Source organism: Microtus oregoni, unplaced genomic scaffold (genome assembly GCF_018167655.1).
Source record: "Microtus oregoni isolate MIOR12 unplaced genomic scaffold, Mior012 000050F_ref0000143, whole genome shotgun sequence".
Lineage (NCBI taxonomy): Eukaryota > Metazoa > Chordata > Mammalia > Rodentia > Cricetidae > Microtus > Microtus oregoni.
The window spans coordinates 2,012,015-2,023,495 of NW_024543256.1; the positions used below are offsets into that span (position 1 = coordinate 2,012,015).

At 35.4% G+C, this 11,481-nt stretch overlaps 1 protein-coding gene across 2 annotated transcripts in view; it reads left to right on the forward strand.

Moving 5' to 3' along the window:
* Brcc3 (BRCA1/BRCA2-containing complex subunit 3) overlaps positions 1 to 3,186 on the forward strand; it is a 32,813-nt gene extending 29,627 nt beyond the window's left edge. For both annotated transcript variants that reach the window (XM_041637014.1, XM_041637015.1), the window contains 3 exons: positions 51 to 182; positions 695 to 738; positions 2,451 to 3,186. In XM_041637014.1, coding sequence (XP_041492948.1) covers positions 51 to 182; positions 695 to 738; positions 2,451 to 2,602 — 328 coding nt within the window. In that variant the 3' untranslated portion in view covers positions 2,603 to 3,186. The remainder of the gene's footprint in view (positions 1 to 50; positions 183 to 694; positions 739 to 2,450) is intronic.
* Positions 3,187 to 11,481: the final 8,295 nt, after the last annotated feature.

Sequence of the window (11,481 nt, forward strand, 5' to 3'; positions counted from 1 at the left end):
ACTTATTTTAATTAAAGGATAAAATGTGATCTTAATTGGTTGTCTTACAGGTATGAGAGAATTGAAATCCCAATCCATATTGTACCTCATATCACTATTGGGAAGGTATGCCTTGAATCAGCAGTAGAACTGCCAAAGATCCTATGTCAGGAAGAACAGGATGCATATAGAAGGATTCATAGGTAACACTTCTTCAGTGTTTCTGTTGTTAACTTCAGTGAAGACCCTTTATCTTTAGCAGCTCAGCTTTTGAGGCCCCTTTCCTTTTACCTGTCTGGGAGAGAGCTTTACAGCAGCTTCAAATCATGTTTCTCACACTGTATTATAATGATCTCTTTACTATCTTGCCTCATATATTTTGGATCCTTCAAGACAAAACACATTTCCTTTTCTGGTTGTGAAAAGAAACCACAACATCCTAGTGATCCCACTGTGTATTACTGGGCCATATTTACTAAACGTGTAATGTATCAAGAGCTTTAGAAGAGATAGTAGTTTCATAATTATGTCTTTGAATTATCTTTTGAATTTTCTAATAAATCATATCTCCCAAATTAAACTTAAAGTTAACCATGGTGGGAACTCAGATCATCTAATCAAATTGGCAAAGTTCTAATGCAGGTTATGATTTTGTTAAACACCTGACCATTTTGATTCTGCGTTGTTGCTAACCTAAAGTACCTTATCCCTTTAGCCTTACACATCTGGACTCAGTAACCAAGATCCATAATGGCTCGGGTAAGTTTTTTTTTCTCTGGAGTATATGGAGCGATTTCTGAAATACTCATTTTATAGAAGCAATTTTAATTCATCTTTAAAGTTTTCAGTTTCCTTCTCCAGAAATTTAACTAATCTTGCTCCGTACATTTCCTTGAAACCCTATAGACACTTAAATACTATAAATGTGGTCTTATGATAAGACAGAAGGAAAACTAGAAAAGCTTTTTTTTTATAGACTAGCTCAGTAGTGTGCTGGTATGTTTAAACACTATCTCTTAGGGAATCCCAGTTGCCATAGTATTTCATAGCATGGATGTTTAATAACTTCCAGAAATTTTAGAAATCTGCCATTATGAACTGGTTTTATCACATTACTACCGACCTATTTTATTCTTGTAGCAGAGACAAGCAGGTAGAGGAAAGGGAATACATCAGGCAGGATATTTTCCATGTGAATAAATAGAGAAGGAATTCCTGGGTAAGTTGAAGGATCAAAAAATAAGTATATATGTACCAATTTATTTTCTTCAACTTACACGTACCTCTAGCTACATCTATCATTCAGCTAACCCAGATTTTCCTACTTAATGACAAAACAGAGTAGGGCGTTGCATGTCTGTAGTGCCATTTCTGGTGAGGCAGAAGCAAGAGGGCTGCCATAAGTTGGAGGCCAGACAAGTTTACACTGAGATCCAGAATAAAACCTGGCTACTGAGTGACTTAAAAAAAACTAAAACAAACAACAACAAAACATTTATGAACTAAATTGCTGGTGAAGAACATTGGAATGCTTTCTTTTCTATTTTATGTATTTATTTGTTTATTTTGAGTCAGGGTCTTTCTATGTAGCCTTGGCTGTTCTGGAACTCAAGATGTAGACTACTATGTTCTCAAGTGCTGGGCTTAAATGTATACACTGCAACAATCATAAAAGGTTTCTGATTGGTAGATAATTTCTTTGTGAAAACCAAAAGGGAAGCTTTTGGATTATTTATATCTCAGTAAAACATGGCAAAGAGTTAAGATTGGTAATGTTGGTATATAACCATATTCTAAAATCACAATAATTTAAAAAATATACTAACATCTCAAAAGTAATCAGACTGATCAATGTACCTGGGCAGTGCCTAAAGACAGGTGCATATATATGAAAGAATTCATATTTAATTGATACTTTGAAATTAGTGAGAGGTAGGTTAGTCACTAAATATCATCATTCATCTGTTTATTCATCCAAAAAGCCATTTAAGTACTCTTTCCCTGCTAGATAACCTTCTAGGCACAAGCCTAAAGTGCTGATCAGAAGAGACAAGCTTGGATTCTGTGGACTTAATTCTGTTCCATTTGAGGAAACAGTAGAGTCCTGCTGGAGACAGGAACCCTTCTGTGCTTTCTTAGCCCTTTAATATGAAGAAATGAAGAGCTAGCCATCTTTTTCCTTTTTCAAATTTAATTTTATTTTTTTACATAGATTTCTTTTTGGCTTATGGATCTAGGGCTTCAGAATATGTACCTGCTTTGCTCAGCTCTTTTCCCCCTTGTTGACTACTGGAAATCATTTACCAGTTCTACTTTAGAACTTTAGTTTAGTACTTTAGAAACTTGTTTCTTCAAGCCCTTTTGTTCTGTGCCCAAAACTAAGATATTGTTGGTAGTATAGTAGGAACATGCCAGTGTATAGTTCTTTTTATAGTTATCTTATAATTATGTTTTTTCTTTTCTTATTGAAGTGTTTACCAAGAATTTATGCAGTCAGATGTCAGCAGTCAGTGGGCCTCTACTACAGTGGTTGGAGGACAGATTGGAGCAAAACCAGCAGCATTTGCAGGAGTTGCAACAAGAAAAAGAAGAGCTTATGGAAGAGTTGTCTTCCCTAGAATAAAGCAAGAGGACAAAAATGTGATAATATTGTTTCTCAGTTTGTGCACTGAATATGGTTCAAAACTATATACAACTCCTATGTAGGCAGATAATTCAGGAGCACTTTTTATATCCCAACAGATAGTTTTATGTATATAAAAATACAAGATGTCTTCCTAAAACTTTTCCAGAGCGTATAGAATCCTCTTGCCTACAGTTGCTGTAAAAGAAAACATGCAAGATGATTCACAGAATATGAAAGTTATTTTGTAAGGGTTATAAGAGATGCATTAGCAAGGAATATCTGGGAATAAAATATTTGATAAGTTTATTCTAAATGTTAAGAACATTTATTCTAATTTTGAGCTGAAGTGTCAATATGCATCCCTATTTGTCCTGGAACTCACTATGCATACCTCACTAAGCTGCCCTCAAACGCAGAGATCCACCTGCCTCTTCCTCTGTAGTGCTGGGAATAAAGATGTGCACCACCTACCATGCTTGGCATTAAATGCCTATTCTCAATGAAAATACCTGACATAAAGTTTTTTTTTTTTTGAGACAATGTCTCATTATGTAGCTGTGGCACGTCTGGGACTCACAAAGATCCACTTCCCTCTGAATTAAAGATGTGCACCAGCAACATAAACTTTTTAGAATTTTAAGTCTTTGTTTTTATTTTCAGATATCCATCCTGTATAATTTAAAGGAAGAACACTTGGTATTTCATTTTATAGTATGATATTCGTGTTAGGCAAGTGAATCATAAGTACTGTAGGGTTAATGTAAAGACATGCAGGGCTTATCGCTACCCACCTCTGTTGATTATTCTCACTTAGAATCATGTGTTAGGACTTCCTTCTTGATCTCTAAATACATGTTATGGGATAGCTAAACTTGAATTCTGTGTGGATGCACTCTTAAGCAAACAATTGAGTTCTAGCTTATTTGAGTCTAAAGCAAATTCTTACTGATCCTGTATATCTAAGATTCAATTATAATATGACCATGATTTTTTTGGATTTAGGTTATAGTAGAAATCATACTTCAAAAAAAAAAATATGATGATTGTATTTTATTATTCATTCATATGTAGCCACTAATTGTATATTTGTGTATTCAGAAAAATGTTGAGCCTTTTGCATACTGGAAACTGAAGTGGGAATTGGAAAAATGAGTATAAGGAAAGAAAACATTATCAGTCCCAACCATAGTGATAACTGGGGGTTTTGGTTTGTCTTTTTATTTTCCCATAGATTATTGTTTTTCAAAATCCCAGAAATACTTGCATCAGAATCACTTGCAGTTCAAAGTTCAAATTCAATCTTTGAGGCTAGAACCCAGAAATCTATATGACCTACTCAGCTGATTCTGGGGCATACTTATATTTGAAAACAAATATTCTTAGGGCATATGGATGTAAATGCTGTATTTTCTCTAATTTCCTTCCACCATAATTGTTCTTTATTCATTTTCTTTTTTATAGGGCATATGAAAATACTGGGTGCACAATTTATTAAACTAAATCAATTTTGAATAATATAAAGGTGGAGGGCCCACATTATTTAACTTCAAGACTTACTATATAGCTGCAGTAATCAAGACGCTATGATATTCGCAGAAGAGATGTATAAATCAATGGAACAGGAAAGAAAATTCAGAAATAAACACACAATAATATGCTTAAATGATCAAGAAGAAAGGACAGTCATTTCAACAAATTAAATTTTCACAAATTAACAAAATATCTTATAAAAGTACCTCAAAATGTGTCATGAATTTTAATGTAAGCTGGAAACTTAAGGGAAAAAATCATTTAAAAATTTTTTAGGAGTCAGGTATTAATCTTCAACTCAAAAGGCACCATCTATAAGAAAATGAGTAGATATTTGGACTGCATCAAAATTAACACTTTTATTCCACAAAATCTTAAGAAGAGGAAAGGTAAACCATGTAATATCTGATCAATGGAAAAGATAATATGCTCAAAACTCAAAAATAATACCAGTAGAAAATGAAAAAAGACACATTTTTACTAAGGAGGGTAAATAGAAGTAATTATGTGAATATATATTGACCCTCATAAGTCATTGGGAAATGCAAATTAAAACTACAGTGTGGTATGGTATACACTTATCAGAATTGCTAAGAGAAAATTGTGAAAATGCTAAGTACTATGGAGAATGCAAACAATGACAGGAATGTAAAATACAGATAGTGGGTAGAAGAGTGGAAATTTTTATAAAGTTAAGCATACACTTACCATGAGCCAGCTGTCATACTGCCTCGGCACAAAAACTTTTACAAATTTTTTCTTGGCAACTTTATCTGTGATAGCTGTAAATTAGAAGTAACCCAAATGTTCTGCAGTGGGTAAATGTCTAAACAAACCATTCCTACCATGGAATACTACTCTGTAGTGGAAAGGAACATATTACTAATATCTATATAATTTAGATGAGCCTCGGGACATATAGTAAATGAAAAAAATGAGTCTTTAAAGGTCACTTACTGTATGGTTACATTTCTGAAGTGTTGTTGAAACGTCAGAATTAATGAAAAGAAAGAACAGATTAATGATTTCCAGAGTCAGGGGCTGGGCATTATATATGCATTGTTGTTACAGTGTAACATAAGAGTTCATTTAGGCTGATGAAACAGTTTTGTATCTTAAATTTAGTGTTTAGTACATAAATCTGTTCCTGTGCTAGCATTTTACAGATTTATATACATAAAAATCAGTACATGTTAAATCTGGTAGAAGTGAATAACGTCTGTAGCCTACTCCTCAGTATTATACCATTACCATAATATTGGTTTTGAAGTTCTATAGTTGTAAAAGATCTTACAAGTAGGACAAATTGGGTAAAGGGTACGTGGGATTATGTACTATTTTTCACAATTTCTGGTAAGTCTATAATTATTGCAAAATAAAAATTTGTAGGTTTAAATAATAAGAAGTAAGGTTCTTATGAAATAAGACTGATTGATAAGCCATGTGTAGTGGCACGTGCCTGTAATCCTAGAACTCAGGAGGTTGAGGTGGGAGACTTATCACAAGTTTAGAGCCAGCCAGTTGGCCTAAACCTTGTCTCAGAAAAAAAGGGGGGGAGGAGGGAAGGTAATATAAAGAAGACCTCGGAGGGGGAAATAAAATGATTTGTATATTAGGCCAACTATGAATACATGTTTGTTTCATTTTCATAGGTAAAATGAGATTATAGTAGACCATGAAGGTTACTTTTCAGTGTTCATATTTTAAAAATGTTGATCATCAGAAAGAACAATGATCTGCATGAGATGTGATTATTTTCCCAATTACACCTAAGTAGTTTACCTTTACACAAAATATTGCATTCCAATACACAGCCTTGTATCCCTTCTGCCTTTTCAATCACAATCAAAACTGATTGGAACAAAAGGTACTTGTTTAGATAGGTGTGTTCTCCTTTTTTTTAAGCTTGTCTTGAGATAGGGTCTTATGCTACAGCTCACGTTGGCCTCAAACTAGAAGTTTTCTTGCCTCTGTCTCCCGAATGCTAAGATTACAGACATAAAACACCATGCCTGACTGCTTCCTTATTTCCTATACTTGGAACCTGCATTCTGAGCTTGTCTACACTGCCTTTGAATCCATTCCTCCTAAAGTTACTGATAACCTCCACATAGTCAAACTCATATTCTTTTATTTATTTTTTTTTGAAAACTGCCATTAATAAACCTGTGGCTTGACACAGTTGGTCCTTCTTCCAAATTTACCACTTTGTTATCATGTATTGTGTTATTTTCTATACCCTATCTGTCCCCTCTAAAAATTCATTCATATCCCTCTCCATGCAGTTACAAGCAAATCCATTTCTCTCTCTACACCTGTCTGAATTCCAGACTTAGATTTCTAGCTACCCATTATATATTTCCATTAAGCAGTCTTATTACCACGTTGAATTTGATAAATCTAAATTTAATATGTTTATGGTTCAACCTATATTCTTTTTTACTTTCTTACCTCACTGAAGGGGAACATCCATATGCACAAACTGGAATCCAAGCAGGCAACCTCAATATCTCTGTCACCTTTTTAACTGTTTGTATTGGGACAGAGTTATAACAATTTGGATTTTTTTGTAATCTAATCAGAGTTGATTAGAATGTATAGAATAGATATGTATGAGGAGGAATGCATGGTGCCTAGTGGCTAGGATTACTTCATGAAGGCCTAAGAGTTCTTATCTTTGTAGCAGGGCAGGATCAAGATCTAGTGAAAGTTGTCCTGTGTCAGTACCCTCACAATAAAGAGACAATGATCTCTTACATTAAATAAAATAATTGAGCAAATAAGTAAATGCGTTGAGGGAAATTGAAGCAAGCTTTTTCATGCTTGAGACATTTTTTTACAGATACGTAAAAAAGAAGAGTAAAATTACCCCCATGATGTTAAATGGAAATAGAAAGTTGATATGATTGCTTTAAAAGGGAATTGCATGTGTCAATTGAGAGAATGAGTGGTGTACCTGTATACCTCCAATTCTTACCTCTAAGCATTGAGGGGGAATAGAAATGGCACTTCAGTAGCTAATGAGCACACCTGCCACCAAGTTGCTGGACTTCAAGTACTATTCTCCACTAACAGTGAATAGGATGGACTCCAGAAATAAATGCATATGTATATGGTGAAGTGATTTTTAACAGAAATGACAAGACAATTGAATGGGAGAAAGCATAGTCCTTTTAACAACTGGTGATTTGACAACTAATATCTGCACAGGATAATGAAGCTGGACCCCACCCCATAGCATGCATGAGTGCTAACTAATAATGTGTTAAAGATTTAAATATAAGAATTTGTAACTATTAAAATGTTAAAACATCAGTAAATCTCTATGACTTTGGTGTTAGCAGTGACATTTTAGAAAAATCACAAAAAATAGTTGTTGGACCTGATGAAAATTTAGAAATGTAGATTAAAAATATAAAAAAAGAAAACTCAAAATAAAAAATGAAAGCTCAGAAAGCTTTACAAATGCTTTATCTAAGAATCTAGTATCCAGCCAGGCAATGGTGGCACATGCCTTTAATCCCAGCACTTGGGAAGCAGAGGCAGGCGGAACTCTGAATTTGAGGCCAGCCTGGTCTACAGAGTGAATTCCAGGACAGGTTCCAAAGCTACACAGAATAACTCTGTTTTGATAAACTAATCGATCAATCAATAAATAAATAAGAAAAAAAGGAATCTAGTATCCAGAATATATAAAAACTCAGATAACAACAGCAAAAAAGCAGCCCAATTCCGAAGGAGACAAATCATACCAATTGATAACTATATAGAATAAAAATGTATACCCAGTCTTCTGAAGAAATGATAGACTAGCAGCTGTGTGACCTAATGAAGAGTGAGAATAAAATAATTATTCCAGCGAGAGGAAGAGCTTTATAAACCACAAAGTTAACAATAGAACATCTTAAAAATGGGAAGAGAGATGGGTGGTGCACTGTAAAGAAGCCAAGCTGAACACAACTCCACCCTCATTATCTCTGGCAAGGGGAAGAGAAGCAGAAGCCTTCTTCAAGAGGTAATCTAGGCCACATTGAGGAAAATAGATGGGTAGTTTTTCTATAGTGATATTTATGTTTTTTTTTTATAAAACAAAGCAGCCAAGTCACTAGAGAGCTCTTACCTCTAAGAAGTCCTCAGACTGAAAGAGAAGGAGTTTCTGTCTCATCCTGGTTTATATAGACCTCTCTAGTACTGGAATTAAAGGTGTGAGCCACCACCACCTAGGTCTGTTTCTGCATTGATATTTTGTAGCCCAGGCTGGCCTTGAATTCACAGGGATCCAACTGTCTCTGCCTCCCAAGTTCTGGGATTAAAGGTGTGTGTCACCACTGCCTGGCCTCTAGTGGCTTAGTTTTACTTTTTGATTTTCAGGCAAACTTTATTTATAAAAATAAATAAAATATCACTATAGTTCTCCCTTCAGAACACTCCCATAGCCCTCACAAACCTCAAATCTTGTAGGTTTGGCAAGGCAATGATTCCTCTGTTGGATGGGTCAGCGGTGGAGAGGAAAACATTTTACCGCTCTGTAAGACTTCATCGCACTGGACTAGTGTCATTTTAAGAAAACTTAAAAACTGAACTACCCTGGGACAAGAAAACAGGAAACAATCACAAACCAGGGATCCTAAATTTAACATGCCTCAGCTCCAGAGTGAGTGACAACTCTGGGGGGAGTTGCAGGTGGTAGAATAGCTGGATACTAACAAATCAAAGACAACAAGAAGCTCATCTCAGTAAGGCTAACGGAAAATATCTTCTCCCTTAGTGGCCAGAAACAGAGCTCACCTATGAATAACCCAGGAGTATGATAGTTCTGAGCTGCATGTCAGTGGATAAAACAACTTCTGGGATCTCATAATGCCATTCACTACTGTAGAGTCTGAGAACTCAGAAGCTCCAGGGTTTTACCTGAAATTCATTGCTGCATCCCTTCATCATGGTGATACATAGGAAAACACAAAGACATATCTTTCTCCCTGTTACAGACCTTAGTGCTGGACTGTTTCCCATACTTCCAGCACACTTCGGAGACATTCTCTAAGTAGAAAATTAATCATTCCAGAAATTCCAATCTGAGAACTGTTAGGCAGGTGGGAGAATATTTTCAAATATTATTAGGAATTTCCAATATAGATTTAACAACAAAATACACAAATAAACTGAAAGAAAGAAAAATATGATCATTTCATTAGATGTGGGAAAAGCATTTGACAAAATTCAACACCCCTTTATGATAAAGGTCTTGGAGAGATTAGAGATACAAGGGTCATACCTAAATATAATAAAAGCAATATACAGCAAGCCGACAGCTAACATCAAATTAAATGGAGATAAACTTAAAGCCCTTCCACTAAAATCAGGAACAAGACAAGGCTGTCCACTCTCTCCATACCTCTTCAATATAGTGTTTGAAGTTCTAGCAATACCAATAAGACAACATAAGGAGATCAAGGGAATTTGAATTGGAAAGGAAGAAGTCAAACTTTCATTATTTGCAGATGATATGATAGTGTACATAAGCGACCCCAAAAACTCTACCAAAGAACTCCTACAGCTGATAAACACCTTTAGTAATGTGGCAGGATACAAGATCAACTCCGAAAAATCAGTAGCCCTCCTATACACAAAGAACAAAGAAGCAGAGAGAGAGATAGCCACAAATAGCATAAAGTATCTGGGGGTAACTCTAACCAAGGAAGTGAAAGATCTATTTGACAAGAACTTTAAGTCTTTGAAGAAAGAAATTGAGGAGTGAGGGGAGGGGGAGAGGGATGGGAGGAGGGGGAGAAGGGTGGGAGGAGGGGGAGGGAAGTGGGAGGCTGGGAGGAGGTGGAAACTTGTTTTTTTTTCTCCTTTTCTCAATAAAAAAAATGTTAAAAAAAAAGTTTAAAAAAAAAAAGATACCAGAAAATGGAAGGATCTCCCGTGCTCGTGGATTGGTAGGATCAACATAGTAAAAATGGAAATTCTACCAAAAGCAATCTATAGCTTCAATGCAATCCCCATCAAAATCCCAACAAAATTCTTCACAGACCTTGAGAGAACAATAATCAACTTTATATGAAAAAAACAAAAAACCCAGGATAGCCAAAACAACACTATACAATAAAAGTACTTCCAGAGGCATTACCATCCCTGACTTCAAACTCTATTACAGAGCTACAGTAATGAAAACAGCCTGGTATTGGCATAAAAACAGAGCTGTTGACCAGTGGAATCCAATCGTGGACCCAGATATTAGTTCACAAACCTATGAATACCCGATTTTCGACAAAGGAGCTAAATTTTAGAATGTGAATCTGTAAAGACTCATGTGGTCAGAAAAGGAGTGATATACAGTAAAGTCAGATTCAAAGATGAAGAAAACATCTAAATGGTTTACTGTGTGTTAAAAAATATATGCAGGCTTGGGAGAGAAAAGAAAAAGGTTAAAGTCCTTAAAATTAAAACAAAAGGAGAGTGGTGGTACACACCTTTAATCCCAACACTTGGGAGACAGAGGCAGACAGACCCGTGTGAGTTCAAGGTGAGGTGGGACACATCTTTAATCCCAGCACTTGGGAGGCAGAGGCGGGCAGATCTCTGTGAGTTCAAGGGCAGTCTGGTCTACAGAGTAAATTCCAGGACAAAGATACACAGAGAAATTCTGTCTCAAAAAAGCCAAAAATTAAAAATAAAAAAAATAGAGGTTAAAGTAAAGCCACATAAAGATGAAAAATACACAGAGTCTCGATACTGTATGTTATTATGTTCTCTTTGAATTGTTTGAATGCTGAGGAAGTAGCAACAGCTGCTAAAAGATATTTGTTTATAAATGCTGCTGAATTAATCAAGATAGGTATTTTGCAAATGCCTTGACTTCAAAATTGAAGTCAAAAGATATGTTACTTTGGAGAAGAGGTTTTGTTTTTGTTTCCGCAGAAAATGAGAAGCTATGGATTTATTCTGAATTAAGAAAAATCAGGTTTGATCAAGGAAGACCACCTGAGAAATCTCCAGTAGGAGCAGATGGCCCAGATGTCTGAGTTCTACATCTAGAACAGATTCAAGACTGCTGCCTGAGATGATCAAGCCTCACAGGATACTTCAGTCAGGACTTGGTCATAATTCTAATTTTTTTTAGGTTCCTATAAGATTATCAGAGCCCCAACCAGCAGGAAGTAGCCTGGAAAACTATGCCCACATTCCCCGAAAATGGACTATGGATATTTTCCTTCATTTAGGATGTTGCTCACAAATTGTTATGACTAATGGTCAGGACAAAAGCTAAACAAAGGCTATTAGATTTAGAGTTCTTGTTATTTAAAAAAGGGGGGAAGTAGTGTGGGACAATTACCTATATT